This window comes from Centroberyx affinis, unplaced genomic scaffold, assembly GCF_046629955.1.
Source record: "Centroberyx affinis isolate AG114_WGS23_722 - 3 ecotype Tasmania unplaced genomic scaffold, CSIRO-AGI_Caff_v1 ptg000100l_1, whole genome shotgun sequence".
NCBI classification, from domain to species: domain Eukaryota; kingdom Metazoa; phylum Chordata; class Actinopteri; order Beryciformes; family Berycidae; genus Centroberyx; species Centroberyx affinis.
Genome location: NW_027278802.1, coordinates 346,494 through 373,023, shown reverse-complemented (window position 1 = coordinate 373,023; position 26,530 = coordinate 346,494). Strand labels below are relative to the sequence as shown.

At 43.3% G+C, this 26,530-nt stretch overlaps 2 protein-coding genes across 5 annotated transcripts in view; one reads left to right on the top strand and one right to left on the bottom strand.

Moving 5' to 3' along the window:
• LOC139647296 (proto-oncogene vav-like) overlaps positions 1 to 14,826 on the bottom strand; it is a 22,557-nt gene extending 7,731 nt beyond the window's left edge. For 2 of the 3 annotated variants that reach the window (XM_071523180.1, XM_071523196.1), the window contains exons 1-12: positions 14,717 to 14,826; positions 8,156 to 8,286; positions 7,246 to 7,358; positions 6,886 to 7,002; positions 5,497 to 5,613; positions 3,054 to 3,112; positions 2,687 to 2,752; positions 2,080 to 2,188; positions 938 to 1,030; positions 713 to 781; positions 458 to 561; positions 119 to 218 (exon numbers count right to left, since the gene is read on the bottom strand). In XM_071523180.1, coding sequence (XP_071379281.1) covers positions 119 to 218; positions 458 to 561; positions 713 to 781; positions 938 to 1,030; positions 2,080 to 2,188; positions 2,687 to 2,752; positions 3,054 to 3,112; positions 5,497 to 5,613; positions 6,886 to 7,002; positions 7,246 to 7,332 — 921 coding nt within the window. In that variant the 5' untranslated portion in view covers positions 7,333 to 7,358; positions 8,156 to 8,286; positions 14,717 to 14,826. Of the gene's footprint in view, positions 1 to 118; positions 219 to 457; positions 562 to 712; positions 782 to 937; positions 1,034 to 2,079; positions 2,189 to 2,686; positions 2,753 to 3,053; positions 3,113 to 5,496; positions 5,614 to 6,885; positions 7,003 to 7,245; positions 7,359 to 8,155; positions 8,287 to 14,716 lie in introns of all 3 variants that reach the window. The other variant, XM_071523188.1, reaches the window with a different exon arrangement.
• On the top strand, positions 9,750 to 26,530 carry sh2d3a (SH2 domain containing 3A). 2 transcript variants are annotated; one of them, XM_071523206.1, is made up of 19 exons: positions 9,750 to 9,914; positions 10,135 to 10,226; positions 10,436 to 10,553; positions 11,911 to 11,969; positions 12,142 to 12,296; positions 16,159 to 16,198; positions 16,391 to 16,507; positions 16,820 to 16,963; positions 18,377 to 18,663; positions 19,051 to 19,136; positions 19,356 to 19,475; positions 19,594 to 19,751; positions 21,461 to 21,661; positions 22,344 to 22,505; positions 23,750 to 23,865; positions 24,258 to 24,429; positions 24,583 to 24,694; positions 25,209 to 25,394; positions 25,640 to 26,530. In XM_071523206.1, the coding sequence occupies exons 2-19, from the start codon at positions 10,137 to 10,139 to the stop codon at positions 25,825 to 25,827; spliced, it is 2,511 nt and encodes an 836-aa protein (XP_071379307.1). In that variant the 5' UTR covers positions 9,750 to 9,914; positions 10,135 to 10,136; the 3' UTR covers positions 25,828 to 26,530. The 2 variants fall into 2 exon arrangements, with proteins under 2 accessions (XP_071379307.1, XP_071379314.1); XM_071523213.1 differs by lacking the exons at positions 9,750 to 9,914; positions 10,135 to 10,226; positions 10,436 to 10,553; positions 11,911 to 11,969; positions 12,142 to 12,296 and adding an exon at positions 14,847 to 15,075.

Sequence of the window (26,530 nt, the reverse complement as noted above, 5' to 3'; positions counted from 1 at the left end):
TAAATAGAATTTAATTGTGAGAGAGAGAGAGAGAGAGAGAGAGAGAGAGAGAGAGAGACAGAGACAGTGTGTGTAAGCACAGAGCGGGTCAGACCCTTCATCCCTATGTCTTCCTCACCTCCAGTTTCATCCTGACATCCTCCCTCATGTTGGAAAGCTTGTCTAGGTGTTTCGTCGCTGTCTCCACCTGACTACAGTAACGACCGTACAGTAAGAGCCTGGAGGGAGAGAGAGAGAGAGGGGGAGAGAGAGAGGGAGAGAGGGAGAGAGAGAGGTGGAGAGAGAGGGGGAGAGAGAGAGAGAGAGATCTTACATGTCTATAGTGTATGAGAACATGTCTACTATATGAGAGAAGGACAGATAGAGAGAGTTGATGGGTTGTGTGTGTGTGTGTGTGTGTGTGTGAGTGTGTCTGTCCCTCTGTCTGTCTGTGTGTGTGTGTGCTTGCATTCTATACCTCTCCTTATAGCTCAAGAAGACCTGGTAGAGGTTCTCGGCTCCATAATTTAGGATGGAGCTTCTGATCTTCTCCAAGAAAGTACGATGAGTCTCAGCCAAATCCTACACACACACACACACACACACACACACACACACACACACACACACACATACACATACATGGACATGTAAACATGGCTATAACACGAAAATAAAATCTGAACATTATGACCATGTGTGTATAAAATCTCCTCTGTCGGCCCATACATACCTGTGTGTTGATGAAGATACTCTCAATGTCTTGTGGCTGGAGGAACTTCTGGAGCGGCCTCATAAAGTGCTGCATACAAGAGAAAGCATGGTTGTTACTCTCTCTCTTCCTCTTTCTCTCTCTCTCTCTCTCTCTCTCTCTGTGTATGAATGTGTGTGGTTTTTTTTGTGTGTGTGAATGCATTCATCTTGTGTGAGATTATACAGTATGTGAGTGTGTGCGCACCTGTAATATCGACTCCAGAGTATCAGAGTATTTCTCCTCTGTCTGTCTGATCTCCTGTAGGCAGCACTCTCTCTTGTCTACCACAGTCTTCTGCTGCTGTACACACACACACACACACACACACACACACACACACACACACACACACACACACACACACACACACACACACCACATAATGTCAGAATAACCATCCACACAGCATAACATGCAAAGTGAAAGCAGAGATTAGGAAGAGTCCTGACTGTCCCTAAATCTCCACTCAAGACGCAAAAAAGTACTCAAGTCCTTTACTTAAGTAAAAGTAGCAATACCATAATGTAAAATACTCCACTAAAAGTATAGAAGTAAAAGTATATATATAATTATTACCAGTAAAATGTACTTAAGTATCAAAACTAAAAGTACTCAGTATGAAATATGGTCCCTTTCAGAGTGTTAAATTATTGATGCATTAACCTGTAAGAAGTATTTTAATATTGTAGGTGGTCCAGGTGGTGCCAGGTCTAACTACTCCATATACTGTTGGGTAATTTAAACTCTTAACAATGCATGATATTTTATGAGCTTATCGTATGTTTTACTAAAAAAAGTAAAAAAAAGTAACTAGTAACTGCAGCCGTGAGATAAATATTTTGGAGTAAAAAGTACAATATTTCCCTCTGAAAAGACTCACAAAATGGAAATACTCAAGTAAAGCGCAAGTACCTCAAAATTGTATGTAAATACAGTAGGCTACTTGAGTAATGTACTTTATTACTTTCCACCTCTGCACCTGTTTGATTCACTGACAAAAGTTTATTTCCATTTGCGTAGCTGTACATGTGGATTATGGAGACACATGGTATGTGGCCAAATGCAACTCTGAACACATCTAGAGGTGGTTTGGGTGATTGGATCAATACATCTAAAGTGCATTTACACCTGTATTTTATACATTTTTGCTCTCTATGATTACAATTTGACCACCCAGGATGCATGTTAACACCAGATGTAAAGGGGGTCTGAGCTCTGCTGCAGTGAGTTACCATACAGTCTACATGTGAAAGACAGACCGGAGAAGCGAACAGGTTGTCTTTTTCCAACCAAAAGCCCAAACCTTTCTTCCTATTTGAAGCACCATGGTGTAATGAACCACTCACAGTTTCTGGGTGTTCATCCGTCCTCATCAAGTCTTCATAGATCTCGTCCCCTTCATTCTCCTCATCCTCCACAAACTCATATAGGTCATCATCCTCATCCACTGTGTCACTGAGACATGCACACACACACACACACATACGATCATCACCATTGTTAACATCAGCATATTTTTCTCAGTCATTATCGCCACAGTTGTCATCTTCATCATAATATTGTGATACTGTATTAATCCAGAGTTTCACTTGCCCCCCTCCACAGGGAGGTCAGAGGTCAAAGCTGGAAGTGGTTCAGTGTCTCGCTCAAAGGCACTTCAGCAGGGCTGATACTTGCCAACATGGTGGCTTGAACCCTGCTGCCCATCACTGATATCATCATAGTTATTCTGGTCTTTTTTGCACATGGGTTGGCTGATAAACTACATTGTGCTTCGCCAGAAAAATCTATGTTAATAAATAGAGGAGACAGAGGGGTCTGAATTCTTCTGCTAAGTTTGGGTCGCTGGAGTTCAAGTTGCTTATGTGAATATGTGTTGTGTATTAATCACATCTACATTTGATTGACAGAATTATCATCATAATGCTGTTCAGAATAGAGAAATGTGCTTACTCTATCTGGTCAGACAGGCCGCTGTAGATTTCCTCATCAAGAGTACATCCTTCCAATGGAAATGGCCTAGAGGCAGAGGGGGCAGGTATAGGAAGAAAGAAAGTAGTAGGGAGAATGACAACAACATGAATTTTGTGGTTGAGTGATGAGTGAATAATGTACATTATCTTGCGTAATTTCTATAATATCCAAAAATTGGTGAATGGAAGAAAAGTCTATAACAAATGAACAAAGAGAGATAGAAACATACTCCTGTGTTATTTATCCCCCCAACATTACTAACTAATCGTGTTGGGAGAAATAAAATACATAATACAAGCAGCAGATTTGGACTGAAACTGGAAAATTAGAAAAAAAAATGACTTACTGGAATCCCTTTTGTACAGCAACAGAAGAATGGGACAGGACGGACAAGGTATCTATGACCTATGGCACACACACACACACACACACACACACACACACACAGAGGTATATCATTACCGGAAAGACACCGGCTGGCAGAGAAACAATAAGAGCTTTTTTACACTTGCTTCACACTGAGCTGTTCCCCTCTGCCCCCAGTTTCACACGTTTTGTAGAGACTTCTAGACTGAGAACTGCAGTATCACCAGCACTGATACGGGCCAACACCCTGAAGGTAGACAATTTCATCAGCTATGAATATAGTGTGACATGTGATTATTGCTGGTTGAAACATAAACTTTTAAAGATATGGATCAGTGGTCCACCTATACAGGATGAAACAGATTTCCTGGTGTTTCTACTGGCCTGTTTGAAAGTTTCTCTAAGTGCTGGGATAAGAAACACACAATCTATAAAAACATATTAAAAAGTTGCAGAATATGATGACTTTGTTGAGATGAGTTTGAGACTTAAAATTGTTCCACGTCTGCTGTTGTATACTTTTTAAGCCACAGTGAGAATGTGGTCAAAGCCAAGGTGCTCAAGAGTTTTTTTTTTTACACGTAACGCACAGCATCTGCTCAAGTGCAGATTCTAGTCAGAGTATTTATCTCAGTCACGTACTGCAGCACATCACTTTTTTTTTGTCTGAGCTTTCATTCAAGCGAGAGAGAGAACGAGAGAAATAACAAGAAGTGAAAGTCTATAAGAGAAGTTTAAGAGAGAAATACCCCTGAATAGACTGAATCCAATGTCGATAGCCCTACCATCATCTAATAATCGAGGTATATTTACTAGTTTTCCAAAGTTTTTCCAAAGACACATCTGTACTGAGTTTAGTGATATTAAAAAGTAAACTAGATAAATCTTCACACAAGTCCTGAGCGTTGGCTCTAAATGTTGAAATTGGGAGAGGACGGGAGGCCCGCCTCACTGTCACAGCTCACTCAAGGTGAAAAAACAAAACAAAAACTGTCTAATCCGAGGACAGCATGAGACGAAAGTAAAACCTACTTCTGTGTTCTCTATACAGAAAAATCATCAGCATTACAAAACAGCACCATGCCAGTGTTTATATAAGTCCACACCCATCAGATTTAATGTTTAACACTGTTAACGTTAACACTTAATGTTAACACTTTTGATGATTTTGAACCTTATCAGCTCTATGAGAAGACAAAAGACTCTCCAGTCAACAGCTATCAACTTGAAATGATTTGTCATTGAAAAATCAACACTTACTAATACTGGAAAATTTTCTGAATGACTTTTCAGCCGATTACAGACATGATTTGTCATCATGACTAATTGTCAAGATAGTACATTTTCCAGTTTTAATACGTGTAGATTTTGAGAGTGTGAACCAGAGAGGTTTTTGTCCACCCATAGAGCTGATTTGGCTCTGAAGAGGGTGTTCAAAACGATCTAAAAGTGTTAAGTTGACTTTGCTGGGTGTGGACTTGTATAAACACTGGCATAGTGTTGATGACTTCCTAGACTTCCTTTACTTCCTTGGCATTGTTCTGCCGATGGCTGCTGTGGCACCTGAATTTCCCCCAGGGGATCAATAAAGTGCTATCTTATCTTATTTTATTTTATCTTATCTCATCTTATCTTATCTCATCTTATCTTATTATCTTATCTAGTTTTAGACTCTCAAAGTTACATTAACACGGATGATTTTGCTGTGTATTCCACCCTATGATCAACGCCAAGCGTTTTGTTCAGCTCCTCTTGTGTGGTTGTCTTCTGATGACTGTGATGACTGGAAGCAGCACAGTGAAATGCGAGGCAGGGCAGCAGTGAACGCAGTGCAAACTAAATAAACAAGATGCCACATGCCTCCCATTCAGAAGAGGATTCAGGTCCAACTCCTGGTGACTCATTTTGTACATCCAAGCACTGCTTCCTCTTACTTTGTACAAGGGGGGAAGGGAGGGGGGAAGGGAAGGTGGAAGGGGGGGGGGGGTGCAGGTTTGGAGTGAGTGAAACTGCATTGACTTTAGAAACTCCACCTGTTAACACCAAAGTGCTGTGCTAGCACAGTGTTGCTGCCACTAAGAGAAAATCGCTGAATAAAATACTTTCAAAATTCACACGTTGACTTAGCCACAGCTACTTCCTGGTATGTGGATGTCCGCAGGCTGCAGCGAGGATGCTGTCCATGCTTGTGACTTGTAGCGTACCGCCTGATGTGCGAACGCACACTGTAGGCCCATTTCCCTCTCTCTGACTGCACATGGTAAACGTGAACGCACAGACATACACACAGAGGTGAAGATAGAGGTGCTCCTCCCAAACGCCTCACAAATCAAACCAAATTTGGCCCAGAGCTTCGGGTGGATAGGTAGATAGAGAGATAGAGAGAGTGCGGGAAAGAGAGAGAAGGGGGGAGGGGGGTGTACCTTGGCAAAGTCTCGTACGTCAAACAGGTCAAAGGCCTCAAACAGTTCACTCTTCTTCAGATGAAACCTCTCCTGACAAATGGCCAGAAACTTACGGATGTTCTTCAGGCACAGGAACTGAACACAAACACAAAGAACAAACAGTTGTGCTCATCATCTGTGAATGAGTCTAAAATAAATTGTTTAAATGTTTAAATAATTGCTAGTCAGCCACATTGACTTTATGAATAGATGTTAATGCACAGAAATAAGACATGCACAGAACTAAATGAAGACATGAAGGGCAGCCAGACACAAAATAAAACTGAGAGAACCACGGAGAACTTTGCCGCAATGCACGTTACGAATGACATGAATTGCTTGGCGGTCAGACATTTGCAGTCAGTTTTGCATAACTTCCTGAACCCGTCTTTTGCAGGCAGACTCTCTCTCTCTCTCTCTCTCTCTCTCTCTCTCTCCCTCTCTCTCCCTCCCTCTGTCTCTCTCTGTTTGCTCAGCAGTAGGAAATGCGGAACTCTAATTTGAGAAAAGGGGAAATGTTGAGTTCTGGCTGATACTGCTGCACTCACATATCACTCTGTCATGTGTTAATATTAACACACACACACACACACAAACATACATACACACTTACGCTTGTAATAATAATTCTATAACATGTCAAAATTGCAGGCAAAGTGTAAGAGGGAAGGACAGATCTTCTACCTGTGTAAATAATGTGTGTGTGTTTCTGTGTGTGTGCATGTATGTACATGTCAGAGTTGACTTGTGTCTCCTGTTAATCACCGGATGTTTCTCAACCACCTCTTGACCTCATAGGATTTCCCAGGGTTGCACATGCACGTGCACTGGAACATGCACCCCCATCACACACACACACACACACACACACTTGAGACATCATGGTGAGTCCTATCAGATATGATACAAGGACTTCCCTTGGGAGTTTCAGCCAACCACGTGACTGCCTGTCACTGACTATGGTTTGTCTCTTCCTCTGTCAAACTCTCTCTCTGTCTCTACGTCTGTCTCTCTCTCTCTCTCTCTCTCTCTCTCTCCTTCTCATGTCTTTCTGTCTTCACCATCTTTCTTTTTACCCTCATCCTCTAGTCTTTTCCCTCTCTCTCCACCCTTCTCGAACACAACCCATTTTCATCTCCCCCTCCACTCTCTCTACACACACACTCACAGATATTGAGAGATATGGATCAAGGTATTTTCCTATCTTAGAGCCAGGGGGCGAAAGTGCTGTCTGCTGGTCACTATGGAAATGGCCTATGGAAATAGAGCAGGAAAACCTTTGTGTATGTGTGTGTGTGTGTGTGTATGTGTGTGTGTATGTGTGTGTGTGTGTGTGTGTGTGTGTGTGAGCGTGAGTGTGTGTGTTACCTGGGACATCTGAGGGCGCAGGTTGATCTCCCTCAGGTTGACGGCATGAGGCAGCAGGTTGTTGAGCAACTGGCACAGCAGCACCCCATCTCTCAGAGCATGAGCCAGCTCACACACCTGGTGGGACACACACACACACACACACACGCACACACACACAAATATATAGACACAGGCGTACACACAAGTAGACCGAGAAACCAAATGGATGTGTGCCTGTGTATGTGTGTGTATATATATATGAGTGTGTGTGTGTGTGTGTGTTCCACCAGGTGTGTGTGTGTGTGTGTGTGTGTGTTCCACCAGGTGTGTGTGTGTGTGTGTGTGTGTATGTGTGTGTGTGGGAGACAGCTCATTCACCTGTGCGCCCTCCCATGTGACCCTGTGGTTCTCAGGCAGGACACGGCACTCGATCAACCACAACGCACACTGACGCCACAACTCCATCTGGGGCAGCTTTTTGTATTTCTCAACTGATAGATAGATAGATAGATAGATAGATAGATAGATAGATAGATAGATAGATAGATATTATAAATTCAGCTGTGGGATGTGTGACAGGATTGGCACATGTGTAATCACAGCACAGTTAGTCTTCTCAACCATTGAAGTGACTGCAGTAAAACCCAAATCCTGATCACTGAGGCTCCCCCGCTCTGTCAGTAAATCTGCACTTCAGATTCTAAGCTAGCACCCCTGACTGGCAGAGCCGAGCCGACTGACACTACAAGTTACACAAAGTTGGCGCCTTTGCAGATCGCTCGCTGAGTTCACACTGTTGTGAGCAGAGACGATCACTCTCTGAATACACACGCACCAAAGCCTCTTATCTGACGGATCTGATCACATTAATTACTGTAACATTAACATAACTATAAAGTAATCACATTGACTAATGGCTCTGAGCCTACTTTATATTTTAATACAACAACACAGTTTAACCTTTGCTCTATTTCTTTATAACCCGGCAGCTGGATATGGAAATTATGAGAGATATTTATCAATTATTCAGTCAGTCAGTGAACAAACCAGACATGTACATTTACAACAGCAAATCTATTAGACTACAGATAGATTTAGAAATCTCTCTCACTCTCTGTCCTCACCAATGCAACTGTCTCCCAGTCGACCTACTTCAAACCCAGTGAAACCATAAAAAAAAGCCACTGCTGACTCCTTCAGATGTACCTGAATACTTTATTTCGACACAGTGCCTCGAATTTTGTAATTGAGTTTCAATTTTCTGCTCAGTATTAAAAAATCTGCTCACCGTGTGTTTCTCCTGGCGGTGCTAAGTCTTCTTTCTCTCTTGATGTTCACCTCCCCGTCTTCCTTTCATTGTCTCATTGTCGGTCTTACTCTCTCGCTCTGTCTTTCTTCCGTGGTGGGTGTTCTGCAGAGCTGCAGTGTGGGGAAGCTTTTAAACTTCATCCCGCAACTTCCTTTTTCCTCTGTCACACACACATACACTCACACTCACAGATGCACACATGCACACACACTGACACACAGACAGACGCTTGCTGCTGTGAGTGCCATTGACTTCAAAATATTATTGTGATCTGTATATGAATGTATGTGTGCATGTGTGTCTGTCTGTGTGTGTGTGTGGACATAACATGCATGTGCAATAATCTATTAAAAAATATGTGTGAGACCAATCAACCACAATGTCACTTCGATAGTCCAAGCAGACTACCAACGTCAGGTATGAGAAAATAAACTTGTGTGACAAAAGTTATGCATGCATATTTTTGATACGTCGTATTTGAGGCATTTAGAGGCAAATTTAGAGGCATTTCCAGTTGAAAGTTATTTTCTTCATATGAAAAAGTTCCATTTAAAAAAAAAAAAATCATCTCTAAAATGTTATGAGAATCATGAGAATCATGAGAATCATGAGAATAGGAAAAGAATAACAAAATTGTAGGTGCCACTTAATGCCACTTGATTGGCCCAAGCACCAAAAACGTCAGGACTAAGGTTGACATCCTCCAAAAGAACCTTAATATAAACTTCATATAGGTGTATGATATTGTATGTAAAGCCCTTTGAGACATGCTTGTGATAAAAGGGCTATGTAAATAAACTTGACACCATCATAAAAATCATAAAGTGGAATGAAATATATTACACTGAACTTCTACACTCCAAGACATAAACTTATTTTCTGCCTCTCAATTGCTAAGCTGACAATACTGATACACAGAGACAGAGAGACAATAGATAGTTCATAATGATGTCATTGATCCACAGAGGGAAACGCCACAGGTTCAGCTACAGATCAGCTCCTGGAGCAGGTAGCGTTTCAACATCTTGCTCAAAGACACTTCAGCAGATAAACGACGGTCTCTCTAACCACTAGACCACGCTGTTTTAGAAAAGGTTGCAGGTGGATGATGGATGTAACCCAGCAAAGAGCTTTGTCCTGTATCACTTCAACACTAGGTGTCAGTCTTGCACACAACACTGTTTAACTGCAGCTGTCCCATATAACACACTGCCTAGACAGACACACACACACACAGGCTGGCAGACACACAAACCCACCACAGTGTCTTCCTGCAACGCCCGCCTTCATTCTCACTTGACATGTTGACAGCTGCCCGACCATCTTTTCCTTTCCATATACACCTTCTCCTTGTTTTTCCCTCTGCACTCCATGTCTCCCTCATAACTCATAATGAGTGGGGATCTGCCCCAACTCGCACTCTCCACCTCCTGACAGCTCATGCTAATCCCTGCACTGCGATTGGTCGTTTTAAGGGGGGTACTGCGTGCCCACTGCACATTCTGATTGGCTTTTCACGCGACCCTGCAGGTTTGAGGGGGAGCGGGCTTCTGGCATTAACACACAGAGAAAGAGAGAGAGACAGACTTTATGACAGACTTAAAAAGTAGATGACAGTAGCTGCAAAAGAAAGGAGGAAAAACCAGAGGGAGAGAAAGACACCATGAGATAAACAAATCACAAGGAGAGAGAGAGAGAGAAGTAAAATCCCAGAGTGCTCTCTGTTGGTCCTAAGCAGGTAGGTGCTACATAGCTGCTGCATGTCAAACAGTAGAGGGACTCTCTGCTTGTGTGTGGGTTTCGTAGAAGTTGGTAGAAGATATGCTGCGGTTTCATTTGTGCATTTTGTGGATCTCTGTGCACAGAAACATGTACAAGCGTGTGTGTGTGTGTGTGTGTGTGTGTGTGTGTGTGTGTACTGGTATGTAATCTGTATCACTTCTGTCTTTGTTGTTCAGACATGAATAATCGCTCCATCGCCTGGTGGCTGAAACAGATTGGCCTGCCCCAGTATACCAAGACACTGGAGAGTGAATATTATGGACTGGAGGTACGTGCGTGTGTGCGTGTGTGTGTGTGTGTGTGAGTGTGCGTGTGTATAGATGTGTGTGTGTCTGTGTGTGCATGTGTTACTCTGTCTGCATGGCTGGTGGTATCTCCTCTTTCTTTTTTTTCTTTTGTTTCTGTGGTTGAATCTTATTATAACAGTACTAGTGTGTTTCTCTTCCCCCCTCTCTCTCTCTCTCTCTCTCTCTCCAGGGTTTGCTGAATGTGACTGATGGAGATCTGAAGGAAGCAGGGGTAGAGGATCCGACACACAGGGCCACCATCCTCAATCAGCTCCTAAGACACAGACAGAGACTGGACCCACACTCTGGTGACACTCTGGACACACACACACACACACACACACACACACACACACACACACACACACACACACACCCACACACACACACACACACACACACACACACACACACACTCTATCTCTCTCTGTGCAACAGCACAATAACCTTGTGGTTAAAATGCAGCCTGTCAGCTTTATTGTGCTCTTAGAGGAAAAATCCACCCTTGAACACTTTAACACTGTTAAAAAAGTAGCTATTGGCAATGTACTGAGTCCATTTGTTATTTGTTATTATTTTTGTTTTCCCTGGCCAAACTTAACTGCCCAAATGTAGATGACATGACGTCATGTCAGGATATTTACAGTGCAGCTACAATGGAGTTCAATGGGAGAAAACTGTCTAAAACATCAACGGTAAATGTCAGGTTTTGCTGTCAGTCCCTCAGAATTGAACATAAAGAGCTTCTTTCTAGAGTCACCAATTTGCACCAACATTCACCAATCATACTGGGAGAAATCCATCCTATAGGCAGGGATACCAATTTCTCCACCGACAGAAGCCTCAACAGACCAGAATGCAACACTCTCAAAACATGTTTTGTTTCGAGTGAGAAATGTGACTCTCGCTTTTTTCAACTGACTCTCACTATCTTGTTACTCTCTCCACCTGTAAAACCCAGCTGGATGCAGCAAATCCAGGCAAGTTCTCTAGGAGTTGTCGAAAGGCATTCTGGGAAATGCAGGAAATCACTAACTGAAACAGAAGTAGATGAGGCAGGTTGAGGGAAAGAAACACTTGATCACAAAATAACTCTTGGAATGCCTTGAACATCACAGATTGATGATATAACAAAGTGAGAGTATGTGAGACTGGAATTTGTCATTTTGGATTTCAGTTTATTCAAGTTGGTTAACTTGGTAAAATTATTAAAAATGAGTTCAAGGAAACAAGGTTGTGAGTTATCAACCCGGCCTAAAGATAAACACCAACAACTTCAGCAGTGGGTTCTCTCTTTAGTTTTCCTTTTCAACTCTGGGGATATTAGCAGAGAGCAGCAACTGCTGAAATCATTAAAGCCTAGAGTGAAGCTTTGCAGAAGCTGGTTTATCAGCTCAAACTCTTGTTTACCAATACTCATTTTACCAAGTATGGACTCCGTTCTGCTTGAAGTAATTTAAAGAGAAGATGGATGCAAAATCAAGTCTGAAAAGTAAGGCTTCAAGTAAGATTTCAAGAGTATGATGATGTTTTGAGGTTTCAGACTTGTACAAATCAGCAGTTTGGAGCCCAGATATTAAACAATGTGTTTCACCCCATATACTCATGGATCTCACAGTATACCTGTCACTGTATACTAATAAAGGAGTCCTTTTGACCTCTCAGGTGGGGTAATGGAGCGCAGGGTGACCCGGAAGTACTCTCTGGGATCATCTCTGGATCTGGTGAGACTGCACAGTCGGCACTACAGTCAAACACAGTCGCACAAATTTATGGTCAAACAAAACAATAGACGTCTCCTCCAAAATCTGTCACCTGCACCTCCCTGCTGTTTCCTAAAACAATGCAAACATCAACCCCAAGACGCACTGTTTGGGTCTGTGTCATTTCCTGCAGGTGAGACCGAGGAAGGATCTGTTCCGTCAGAGTGTCCTGCCCCGCCTCCAGCGCTCTGACAGAAACACAGTCTCCGCTTCCTGCTCCCAGCTCCGCCCCCTGAAGGAGGACCACAGTGTGAGTGACACAAACCACTGTCAGGACAGCAAACGCAGGTAGGTCACTGCTACACCCCATGTGTACTGTGTGTGTTTGAGAGAAAGAGAGAGAGACTTGCTTTCTCTCTCTCTCTGTACTCAGTGTTTGGCTTATCATTAACCAGTGCCTCATAAAATCTCTGTGAGAGTTTGTTAGACAAAGCAGGTGAACTCAACAGTAAGTAGTCCAATAAGTAAGATAATTGTCAGCCTGGATGCAGGGTTCCTACACCTTTTCCAAAGTCAAATTCAAGCACTTTTCAAGCATTTTCAAGGTGCATTTTCAAGCTTTTCCAGCACCTTACAGCTGTGGTAAATTACATATTTATACTGTATACATATATACTGAACAAACTTTTATTGTGACCAACCCAAGGCACACCTGTGCAATAATCATGCTGTTTAATCAGCATCTTGATATGCCACACCTGTCAGGTGGATGGATTATCTTGGCAATGGGGAAGTGCTCACTAACACGGATTTAAACAAATTTGTGAACAAAATTTGAGAGAAATAAGCCTTTTGTGTGCATAGAAAAAGTCTTAGATCTTTTATTTCAACTCATGAAAAATGGGAGCAAAAACAAAAGTGTTGCGTTTTTTTTTTGTTCAGTAGCTTATATATACTCAAAATGATTATTTCACTTCTTCATCACATTAAATCAGATGTTACTGTGCTATAAACAACCAAAATTATGTTTCGTGACAGCAAGGCTGTAACGATTATGTAGGATTTGGTCTTCGTTTCAACCATGATTTGTATTTTTCGTTTTCAAGCCAACGCTCATTGAAACGGCAACCTCCCGGCACGTCGTCTGTCCCACTCACTGTCCCATCAGAGGGCACACATCAAAAACAGACTGACACACATGCGCAGAGTGGCAAGCGAGGCTCGAGTGGAGTCGTCTTCATTTTGTGCGAAAGGCAAGAGCAATTAGGCCCTCTTTCTCCGAGTTATTTTATTTCCTTATCTAAAAATCGAACTATTCAGTCAGATAGCGATTTATTATGAAAGTAATGCAATTAACGTTACAGTTTCAAGCAGTTTCAAGCACTTTATTCAAAATCCAAGCACTTGTCAAACCTTGAAAACACCACATTAAAATTCAAGTGTTTTCAAGGATTTCCAGCACCCGTAGGAACCCTGTGGATGGGCAAATTGCTTTGATGGCTATTCATAACATCATGATCTTCTTTGTATTGACTGACCAGGATAATAGTTTCCTTTTGATGACTCACATCATGTATAGTCTATTGGTAACTCAACTTGGGTTCTGCATGCTTTCATCTCACTGACCCCTCAGTGACAGGTCTGAGAGAGGACGGTGTGTGTGTGTGTGTGTGTGTGTGTGTGTGTGTAAACTTGAGGTCCAACTCACTTTCAGCATTAAGATGTTGTATGCCAAGGCTGTGACAGCAAGAAGACTTTCTCAAGACATGTACATAGGCTTCTGGTTGAAAAGTATAATAGATCTGGTATTACTTGGTTCAAAATATAAAGCTCTTAAGTTCAGATATGTCTTCTATGAATCACCAAACCAGTCTCCCATTCATTGTCAACAGAGCATCTCTCCAGGCTATTGATGTCTTGATAACACAACAGAGTCTTGTATTTCCAGTTTTGAGAGAAATGTTCAGAACTGAATGGGCTATCCTGGGAATAGCACATGATAATTTCCAAAAGGAAGTGGTATTCTCTTTTAACAGATCTAATGTTACAGCTGCGACGACTGGCAAGTTGTGTCAGCACAAAAAAAAATGGACAAGTCAAGTTCAGGCACATCTCTCCTGAACAGTCGTAAAATTCTGAATGTTGCTCAAAGCCACAGAGGTTACAAAGCTAACATTTGGGTTTCCATCTGAACCCATGGTCCTGTTGAACTGAAGTAGAGTTGGTCATTCCAAATTATAAATCTCTGATCTTACTTTATAAAGAAGATAGCTCCGGTCCTGCGCTCTGATTGGCTCAGACACGTTCGAAGCCCGTTGTAAAAAATAACTGATAAACACACTCCGTATTAAATATTAATGCGCTAACCGAATCACCACTTTTATACAGGTACTAACCACGTTGTTTAGCTAATCTTCAAGAACTCTAGTAGACTGTTATTGAACGTTTGTGTTCTTTCTAAATAATGCAGTAAATAACACGGTGTATTACTGTCGTTTTATTAAAGCAATCAGCGCGTCGTCGACAGCTGTTCTAAAAGCACTGTGTGGAGTAAATAATTGCCGAATTATTCAGGAGTTTGTGGCCAGGAGAGTCTGCGTATGTGGCCTAACTGGTTCTGAGTTTTGCACAATACCCTTTTGCTCTTTAAAAAGTCCACCGTGTGTTGGGCAATAACCTAACGTTACAGTTTGTAACATAAAACGTTAGTCAGACAGTCGCGCACTGTTGGCTTAAAGTCCATATAGGGAATTTTAGCCGTTACATACCAGGCCATTTGGTTGGTAGAGTCGACCATATTGCTGACTGTAGCCAGGTGAGGTGCCCCCCACCTCCCCGTGTCGGCTCGGCTTGTGTCGGTATCCGAGGAATGCCTCACAGATAGCGGTGTTTCAGCACCGGGGCCTGGGGCGGGGAAAGGGAGAGCTCAGGAAAACTTGTGGGAACTCGTCCGAAACTGCACTGCGCAGGGCGAGAAGAGGAGAGGAGAAGAGAGGGAAGGGAAGCCGGGACTGGGACGGGAGAAGACAAGGACTGTAACTTTCCCAGCTGTTGTTCTGCGGTGTTAGTGTGGACCACAAACCGTAAAACATGTCCGGGACGACTGGGTTGTGAAGGCCACTGACAGGTAGGACCGTTGCCGTCTGGCTCTAGATTCTTTTTTTTAACGGCCATAACTTCGCTAACAGACTTGTAGTACTCTGTGTATTGCAACTTTTTGACAGTGATTTTTATGTATAATGTACATGCCTTTGTGCACATTTCTCACGCTTGATCCAACATGTCAATATGTTGAAATGTACTTTGGTCTAGAAGGCGTTGCTTCTCAGACTAGCTAGCTAACTCTACCTGTTGCACAGACTTGAGGTATGGACAGTTTTGAATCAGACAACAAAAGGGACTTAACAAATATTACAAATCACTGTATTATGTATTTAGAGGTGTGAGGTCTAAGTTCCTCAAAATACACAGACCTATATCAGTGAACCATCTAGGCTTAATAAGATTGTTTTAAACATAATATGTGGTGTCAAGTTGCATTTCACAATAGTGGCCCTCCAACATGTTGCACAGGTGTTTCTGGAGTGCTGGGCCAACGCCCCTCAAACAGGATGTTGCTCTCTCTATTGCTGCTCATATCACAACAAATCTTACTCTGAATTTCTCATTTATATTTGTGTGTATGTGTGTGTATGTGTGTGTGTGTGTGTGTGTGTGTTTTGTCTCAGTGGATACTGACTTCTGTCCCGGGTCAAGGCAGAGTCAACAAACAAATCTCAGAGCAGTGCTAACTTCTATCACTGTTGCAACACATCCCTCTGGCAATCCCAGAACACATGATTTGCCTTGTGTATTGTTTACAGCAGCCGGTTCACACACACAGAAGCGGCAAAGGCAGGCACAGATGTAGATTTGCTAGAACTGGTAATTCACGAGATGGCCAGTAATCCTGTAGCTAGGTCTATCTGAGATGTCTGCCTGTGAGCCTATGGGGGCAGGAAGGGGGAACCAGGGAGAGGAAGGAAGGAGGAAAAGGAGGCAGGCTATTATAAGTCTGTCAGCTTTTCTGATGTTAATGACAGACCCAGACCTTGGCAGTGGGCTTCCATTCTGCTGCTGTTCCTGTTCAGAGGGAAAACATGGCATCACCTGTGGCTCCCCTGGGTTTAGTTTACTTAGTCGTTCTCAATCACCTCTTCTTGTTTTTCAGCAAGAGGAGGAGTGTTAGTGCATACCTCAGCCAGCTGAAGGTAAGAGGTTAAGCAAATTGTCTCTCTCACTCCCTCTTTCACTCTCAATCTGTCTCTCTGTCACTCTCTCTATCTCCCACTCTCTCTCTTTCCCTATATTTTTTCCACTTGTATTCCTCCACACCCTCTCACACACACAAAATATGAACGCCAGCGACATGTACAGCAACACACAATCTATGCTGTGTGTAGGTGTTTGGTGGTCGGAGAGAGATGGACTCCCTGAAGAAGGAGCTAGAGGAGGAGCTGAAGCTCAGCACTGAGGACCTGAGGAGCCATGCATGGTACCATGGACCGCTGAGCCGAGAGGTGCTCAACAGACCGTACTTGGCCTCGTTCTAAACATCATGCATTTACACTTAAATATAAATGCTGACACCACATTTACCAAGCACAACTTGATTTAGGGCTAAATAAATAAAACATATTCATTCATGCACATACATTAACGTCATATGCACCATGGGCAATTTGCTTTGGGGCCTAAATATGTGATCTCAACATACATATACATACACACACACACACACACACACACACACTGATGCCTTGTGTAGTAGCATGGCCAGCTGACCAAGCAAGTGCACAGATGGCAGACTTAACGTGCTGACTTCTCCCCAGGGTGTAGAGTCTCTGTTGGAGAGGGACGGGGACTTCCTGGTCCGTGATTCAAGCTCTGCCCCCGGTGACTACGTTTTGAGCTGCTACTGGAGGAACGAGCCCATGCACTTTAAGATCATACGGGTGGTGTTACGACCCAAGAAGGTGTGCCTCTGTCTGTGTGTGTCCGTGTGTGGCAAGCGAGTGGGAGGCTGTGGAGAATTTTAATAAGATTTGATTTGAATAAGAATTTGGGGCAGCAGAGTGGCCTAGTTTAGGATCCGAGTTGGGGCTGGGTATCGTTTTGAAAGTTTCAGTGCCAGTAGTGATGCCAGTACATTGGATTTGTTACTGGTACCAAAAAATTTGATGTTAAAGCTTAGCCTATTTTGATATGTAATATATATATACTGTATATATATACAGTACTGTGCAAAAGTCTTAGGCATATGTCAAAGAAATCCATAAAGCGAAGATGCTTTCAAAACGAATGAAATTAAAAGCTTCTGAATAAACAGCAGTCTACTGACACATTAATGCAGACAACAAATAAACATCGAAGACTTATAAGAAATTTATATAAAAAATCTAGGATGCCTAAGACTTTTGCACAGTACTGTATATAATATATATAATATAATTTGTTACATTCGTTTTCATAACCATTCGTTTTCATAACAAACTTAATTGGAATTAAAACAAGCCCTTATGAACAAAGTATTTGTTCAAAATACTCTTTTACAATCTGAAAAAAAATCACACATTCAATCTGTTTAATAGATTAGATTCTTATACTTCAATACTTCATATGTAGAACTATTTCAAGACTATCAAGCTGTAAAATACAGTTTAACATGGTTTAAAAAGGTATATTTTTGTTGCTCTTTCTTCATGCAGCCAAACACAGTACAGCTGTCTTGGCTCAAGTTAATATTGTGCACTATAATGTGCTTCATTAGGTTCGAGGTATTTCCAGAATTTGTTGCCAGTATTTTCTTGTTATAAACACTGCACGTTCCGTCAATTTTGGTAACAATATAGCTAGACCTTGGATTGTTGCTGCGACAGTGAACATATTTTGACCTGAAGGTGTAATGACGCCTTGACAAGTTTGTCTTTCCTGCCAGTGACAAGCACTTACCTAGCGAGCCAATCAGCAGTCATTTTAGGTTTTTGAAGTGGTATGGTGGATCTTTGGATGAACAAAGATCTAAGATTAGCCATTAAATTACTTTGGCATATTTGAACATATTTTTGGTAGTTGGTAATGCCAGTGTGATTCAGGCGGTGCCACAAAAAGCTCTGGCTGGCGGTACTCAGCTCTAACCCAGGCTCAGTCTCCACATTGATAATTATCTACCCTGCTGCAGTGTGCTTGAGCATATTGCTGAATCCCTACCAGCTCCATGGGAATTGTTATGTAGCTGACCCTGCACTTTGTGGAAAAGTGGAAAAAAAACTCCCTACGGGGATCATTAAAGCATCACATTATTGTTATTATTGTTATTATTATTATTATTGAAGGCTCTGCTTGAGAGATTGTAATTATGTATGTGTGGGCACGCGTGTGTGTGACAGGGCTACTCCAGGGAGCTGTTCCAGTTTGAGGAGGATCGCTTTGACAACGTTCCCGCTCTGATCCGGTTCTATGTGGGTGGACGTCGACCCATCTCCCAGGCCTCAGGCGCTGTGGTCTTTCACCCAATCACGCGGACACTTCCTCTGCGTGTCATCAGTGAGCGTCATGCTGAGCGCAGAGGCAGCAGTAGCGGCCCAGGAGGAGAAACGCACACAGAACGCAGCAAGAGACTCAGCTTCAACTCTGCACACACTGACATGCTGCAGGTCAACAATCCACTGCTCAGGTGGGAGGATGTATGTTGATGTATGCGTACTGTAACACACACACACACACACACAGACACACACACACATTGCTCAAACACATCAAAAATAGCTATTGCCCGGTGAAAACCTTGCATGTCCAAAATGACAACTTTGCAGGAACTAAGAAAAACAGCCTTGTTTCTAGCCTCACGAACATGCATTTTTGAGTTAAACTAATTGGTTTTCAAAAGGTTTCATAAACCCAAGAGTTGTAGAATTTTTTCAACCTATAGAGGAACATGTCATCCCTCAATTGAATTGAAAACATCACCAGTATTGGAGTTACACGGTTTGCAACCGACAGTGACGATATGCTCAAACAAATACAATAAAAACATAAATAAACTGTATTTTATGTGTGACAGGAGTGGAAGTCAGCCTGCTAACTTGGAGAACTTGGGACGGAGGCCTTCACTACAGTCTGCACAATCTGACAGCAACCTACGAACAGGTACAGGCACATAAACACACACCCCACTAGCCTCCTCTGCTGCACAGTCAGCCTATATTGTATTCCCATTGGCAATTTGAGCGTATATGAGAGCACATTACACCCCATTTGGTGAAATAACCGTATAAACTATAGAATCCTTATGTCCCTATGTTTGTAATTAACTGTAGAATCTCCTGTTTATGTTTTCGCTTCCTGGTTTTGCTCTTCCCCATCTAGGTGTTCCTCTGAACTGTCAGTCAGCTGATGCTGGCCCTGCCCCCATCTCCCCCGTGTTCCGTACTGGCAGTGAACCCCTGCTGAGCCCCCGCCCACGACACTCACGCCCCTCCCATCCAGGTGATGAGCGCACACACACACACACACACACACACACACACACACACACACACACATGCTCTTCCCATCAAAGATACACACAAGATACTCACGCCACTCGCCTCTCTTCCGTCCCTAGGTGGAGGGGTGACTTTGCGGGGCTCAGATGGACAGCTGCACCCCAGAGCTCCTCCTAAACCCCGCAGGGTCTCTGCTGTCTTCCCCAATGCCACGGTCCCTCTGTCCGCACAACACCGGGATGATCCCTCCTCCTTCTACGATGAGCTCGTCGTCCAGGTAACTCCAGAAAGCTTTCTAATAAATCAATCAAGGCTTTTCCGATATCTCTCTCTCTGTAGTTAGTTAGTTAGTTTATTGTCCCCGGGGGGAAATTCTTTTCCACAAAACTGTACATCACAAGGAGAACCAACAATACACCTTCCACACATCATCACACAACAATACCAGGCAGTAACAATATGTAAAGTATAACACAGCAGCACATAATAGTGGCGGGCAAAAACAACATAAAAAGACAAGACTCATAGTTCCCTCAGCGAGTCACCCTGTTTAGGGCTGCTATGGCTGCGGGTAGCAGGCTTTTACCAAAGCGAGCCCTTCTGCACCTCAGGGTCCTGTACCTGCACCCAGAAGGCAGTACAGTGAAGTGGCGATTGAGTGGGTGTGTGATGTCCTGTGCTATTGTATTTGCAATGCGTGTGATGGCCTTACAGCTTAGCTCTGAGAGGTTGGGAGTGGGGAAACCTATTATCTTGGCAGCAGTGTTGGTTATGCGTGTAAGTTTAACCCGGTTTGTGACAGAGAGCATATTAAAGAGACAGGTGGAGCAGTAGAGCGGGATGGGTTGGACAATATTTTGGTACAGCAGTAGGAGGTGATGGGGGGGCGACATAGAGTCCTTTGAGTTTATGGATGGCTGATAGTCTTTGATGGCTCCTTTTTTGAATGTCCTTTGTGTGCTGGTCAAAGCTGAGTTTATTGTCCAGTGTAATTCCGAGATATTTGAAACTGTCAACTATTTCAGCGGTTTCTTTATTGATGAGGATGGGATGCTGGGGTGACGGGGTACCTATTACTATTTCTTTTGTTTTCCTGACATTGAGATGAAGGTAATTACACTCACACCACTGGGTGAAGTGTGCAACAGTGTTATGATAGTCCAGAACAGAATGGTTATCTGTGAGAAATGCGAGAATGGCAGTGTCGTCAGAGTATTTGAGGTAAGTGGTGGTGGGTTAGGGGCTGGTGCAGTCATTGGTGTACAGCGTGTAGAGGAACGGGCTCAGCACACAACCCTGCGGTGCTCCGGTGTTGGTGATGAGTGCAGGTGATGTTGTTGTGCCAACCCGAACTGTTTGCCGTCTGTCACTGAGGAAGTTGTGCAGGAAATGGATCAGATGGGGGGGGGAGTGTTGAGTTGGTGTAGCTTCCGGATCAACAGATGCCTTTGGATGGTATCAAAAGCAGAGCTGAAATCCACGAAGATGATCCTGGCGAAGGTGCCTGGGGAATCCAGGTGCTGGAGGAGGAGGTGCAGCAGGCAGGCCACAGCAACCTCTGTGCCCCTCCTGGCCCTGTAGGCAAATTGGAGGGGGTCCAGTTGTTGGTTGACAATTGGCAAGATGGTATGTAGCAACAGATTCTCCAGGCACTTCATTATTATGGATGTGAGGGCAATGGGGCGGTAATGGTAGAGTTCTGTGGGACAGAATTTTTTGGGCACTGGAATTATCGTTGCGGTTTTCCAGAGGGTGGGTATTGTGGCAGACCGGTAGGATTCGCAGAAGAGTGAGTGAAGAATTGGTGAGAGTTCCATAGCGCTGGTCTTCAGCACCCTTGCCGGGATGCTGTCAGGCCCTGGGGCCTTGCCTGGCTTACACCGGCTAAGCTGGCGCCTTACGTAAGAGGGGTAAGTCCCCATAAGATAAAAATCCAAGCTATAAATCCTCCATAGATAGATTATAGCCTCTTGTTTCTGCATCTAGGTGCCACAGGCTCGGCGGAAGGGTCATGTGGACCGACTGCGTGCGGAGGAGAAGTGGCAGAGCCGCGCCCGCCTCACAGAGACTTCCTTCAGCTTCCTGGAGGCAGAGAAGGATCAGGCATCGCCACAGCTGCCGTTTGACGGAGAGCAGCAGAAGGAGGCAGCAGAGGAAGTGGAAGAGTGGCATTTTGAACGTCCACAGGTTTGTATATCTGATGTTTTAGTAATTAAGTTTGTGGTTTTTCTGCTTGTTTCTAAGTAAATATGGAATTGATATGATGATAATATTGTAGCTATGTAAGGGATAATGTTTAGTGAACCAGTCATTATCGCAAAATGAACCCCGACTGCTTATTACATGGCTGCTTACCAAAGACATAAATCATTTGACACCAATTGGTCTAAAATGATTTTTCACAAATTCGTAATTTACAAGCTTCTGTAAAAAAATTGTTCAGCAGCACTGCAATCATAGAAACATCTGGAGCTAGCATCCATGGCTACACTGTAGTAGAGCTGCAGCTGTAGCAACGTAAACAAATCCAGTAAAAGTGCTGTTCAGTTTTTAACCAGCAATGAAAGGTATTGTGCTCTTTGAATAAACTAAAAGTAAAATAGGAAAAATTTAGGGGTTAGCCAAGTGTTTGTCTGCAGTACCCAAGGAGTGGCTTCTTTTTTGGCAGACTAGTCAATTTGATTAGACATCAACCAAATGGACAAGGCTGCTTAACTGCAGAGTGATATGATTAAATGTGAAACAGCAGTCTGTTGGCCATTTGAGTATTCAACAAAGCCGTGTAATAAAGTTGAATATTTCACACCTTTGTAGCAGCAAAGGGAGGGTTGTGTACTAATGTTGTAATATCCTGTTAACGCCCTCCCAGGTGGAGTCAGAGTCGTGTTTCCAGCTGGATCAATTTGAGTCACTTCTCCTGCCGGAGAACAACCGACCTCTGGAGCCGAGCGTCCTGCTGGCACTCAAAGAGCTCTTCAACCGCTCAGACGCCGCCACGACCGCTCTGCACATGCTCAGTGTTGACTGCCAGGTAGACCAATGCCTTCTCACGCTGGGTTCAGACCGCATGCAAAGCGCTGGGAAGCGCAGGGAAGCGCAGCCAGTTTCCTTTCGGCGCCCATGTTAACTGATTTGACCGTTCAGACGCCACGGCCGGTCTGAACGGTCGCGATCTGGAGCGCCAGTTTCGGCGTCTGGTCTATTTTTTTCTGCAAGCCGCGGCGCGCATTTCACAGGAAAACACCATAGAAAACACTATAGATGGTCATATCTCCATTATATCACCACAGAAGCACAAATATATTAAATGATCAACTTACCAGGGTCTTCACTGTTGTTGTTGACGAATCCATCTGCACTGATGCAAGTTTTAAATGCAATACATTGTAGGATGATGATCTATCTGGTTTTGAATTATCACTTGCCTTTTGACAATTGCGTCTGTTATTGAATTACCACAAAAGTAAACAAGGATACATGTTTAGGTTTGTTTATTTATAGGCTACTTAATGTATTTAGGCCTATATGTCATTATTTAAAGAGACAGAGAGAGAGGGAGGGAGAGAGAGAAAGAGAGAGAGAGGGAGAGAGGGAGGGGAGAGAGAGATATCTAGGTCCCCTAGGCTTTCCTAATTATTGCCTGATCACAAGTCACGACTCTTGCAGAGAAAACAAATAAACGTGACTGCTTTTATATTAGGGAGTTTGTGAAGAAAGGGAGAAAGTGAAGAAGATGGAAGACATAAAGTTCATCCCTGATGTGGAAAAGTACAGTGAGCTGTCAGCATTGTTTCTACAAGGACAGCAGTGAACAGATGACGCTTTGGTGGCTATTGGAACACAATGTAAGCAGCCTACAGCCTGTTTCCTCTGGGTTTTCTCCTGTAGAGCAGAACAGCTGCTGGCCGATGCAGAGAAATATGCTTCCTGTGTGAACAACCCAACTGCGACTCACGCGCAAAATCGCGGTACTTGGCCGCTACGCATCCTGTGTGAACATGGCGTCACTTAGCCAACTGACCCTTCAGATTGTTGTCTGGATTCTAATGTGATAGATAGTCAGGGTAGTGAGGGGTATTCAGGTTAGAGAGTGATTTGATTAAGTCTATCACTGATCAATGCAGGTTTATGAAATGTATTTGTAACAGTCTGGTTCACAAAATGGTACACAAACCAATTCCCTCAAAGGTGTAAGCAGCGTGAAGTAACACTTTACTAAAAACTGTACTTAAAACCTCACTTGTCTTGAATTTGTCTCATGTCTTGGTACTCCAGGTAGCACGCATTGTTGGGGTGACGGATGAGCAGAGGAGGATTATGGGAGTCGGATCAGGGCTGGAGCTTGTCACTCTGCCACACGGACACCAGTTACGACAGGACCTGTTGGAGAGGTACATGCAGTTGATGCATTCATGTACTTAGTAACTCAATGGCAACATATAAGATTTGCCATGGTATTGCAAATCCAAGGGTTGTAGCCAAAAGAGGCGCATGTAATCCTTCAACTGAAGTTAAAACGTGAAAATGACCAAAAATTGAGTTATGAAGTATTCACAGGACAACAGTGAATACAGAGATCAAAATATGTATTTATATAAAAACAATAAATATTATGTGTTAATATAATATTACCATACAAATTATAATTTTAATAATAAGACCTTATGTAATAAGGAAAATGATAACAGATTGACAGCAACAAAAATAAACTCACTCGCTCGCTCGCTCACTCACTCATCCTCCCACCCACACACTGCTAATGATTTCCTTTTCCATTGTGCAGGCATCATCTAATAGCACTGGGAGTAGCAGTGGACATCCTGGGCTGCACAGGGACGGTGGGTCAGAGGGCAGCCGTTTTACATAAAGTCATCTCATTGGCTCAGGCCCTGAAAGAACAAGCCCACAACCTGTATTCCTTCTCAGCTGTGATGAAGGCTCTGGAGATGCCTCAGGTACTGTATTTATGACAAAGAAACACACCTACTGTATACTATAAGTGTGAGTGTACATATTGCAACAAGGAGTTTGAAGTTTGCTCTCTAATTGTGTCTGTGTGTGTATGCGTGTGTGTGTGTGTGTGTGTGTGTGTGTGTGTGTGTGTATAGATAATGCGGTTGGAGATGACGTGGCGAGCGTTGAGGAGGAACCACACAGAGAGTGCTGTTTTGTTTGAGAAGACCCTCAAACCCTTCATGAACTCCCTGAACGAGGGAGACGGTGAGTGTTCATGCGTGAAAGAGAGATGAATAGAAACGAGTGAAATACAGAAAGACTGACAGGAGGAGCAGCTGGAAAAAGATTGATGTCATCATGTTTGTCTCAAGTGTAAAACAAGAAATAAAAAACAGATAGGAGTAAGAAAAAAAGCCATAAGTGGAGGGAAACAGGTTGCAGTCTAGACATTGGTCAGAAAGTATTAGAAATACTTTTTAAGAGTTTGGTTCAGCGTATTAAAGTGCTAGATGGATGGGGTTTGCCACATCAAACAATACAGAGAGTGCAGAAAGTTTAGACACATGAAAGTATTTGAAAGTGATTGACAATTTACCTGCCATTATCTGAACTGTCCTGATGTGGTGAGCCCCACCCAACTGGTACTTCAGGCAGGTTAAAACAAGTTACCTGAATTATCTGTAAATAGTATTTGTCCCGGGTGTGTTAAGGTTTTTACAGTAAGTGTAAGGCTTTGAGTCTGATGTGTGCAGTGTGTTCATGTGTTTTTTTTTTGTAGATTCGGTGGTCCAGGGTCCAGTAGCCATGCCACACCTGGTGCCCCTGCTGATGGTGATGGAGGGTGAGGACCCGGTTGAAAACAGCGAGCGAGGCTGTCAGCTTCTCTATGATGTTCTCCAGTCAGCACGCAATGCCGCGCTGCATGCCCCAGATTACCAGCAACATGCGCACACTCTGCTCACAGGTACACACACACACATGCACACACACATACACACACACACAGGCATATGTGTTCTTTGCATATTGCCCTCTCGTTTCATACAAAGAGCTACAGACATTATGAGGTACATACTCACTCAGGAAGAACATATTAAGTAAAAAACATGGTGGTAAACACTGCACAATGTAACAGTGGTATTCCATCAAACAGCCAGATTGATTTGTAGTATCTAATGTGATCAAATGCCTGTCGCTCTGCTCCACCAGGAGGCTGGGAGCCGATCCCGGAGCTGCTGGAGGCTTTCCGTACAGAGTTCGCCCTGAGGCTGTTCTGGGGTCAGTCTGGAGCGGAGACTGAGCAGCAGGACCGCTACGACAAGTTTGACAAGATCCTCGGTGTCCTCTCTGATAAACTGGAACCTGTGGAGGCCACGCCAGAACACTTTCAGTCCTGAAGCTTCGACTTTGACCTTGATCCTCAGGGCCTGTTTCGCTAAGCTTTCACCTCAAGGCGCACTCGGCGCTTTTTTCCTCACTAGAGGAAAATACAAAACAAAGATGAAAAGTGAAATCTTCTTAGCTGACCTTTGACTTGCGATGGAAGCCAACTCAGACGTCAGCTCTGACTAGCCTTGAAGGTGGAGCTGTTGTTCTTTTTCCTTTTCTTGTTCAGATGTAAGTGGCTACTTGCTGGGTATATAGAATCTTCACTCCACAGGTCAAGGGACAACATAATATGGAATGGGTCTTGTAGGAAATGGAATTACGTTTGGAGTGAGTGGGCCCTGGGCAATGCTTTAGAGTGAAAAGAGCTGTGTCCATAGGTTGACCTCCTTTTCTTTTGTCAGGAAAGTTGAAATTGTTTACCTGACAAGTAGCATCAAAGTGTTTACTTTAAAATCTTTTCACCTAGCAAAAATGTGTTTCCGATACTCAGACACTGTTGTAACAATCCACACCGCTTTTCAAAACATTGCCTTTGACACTTGAGACCCCCAAGGATGAGCATAAATATATTTAAAACTGAGCTTAGCTCAGTGTTTAGCCGATACTCGTCTTTCTTAATGCCCTCTTTGTCCATGAAACCTCTACTGTAGTGGACCACACTGGAAATTTATTTTTTGTTTGTTTCTAATGCAATAAATACATTTGTTAAAA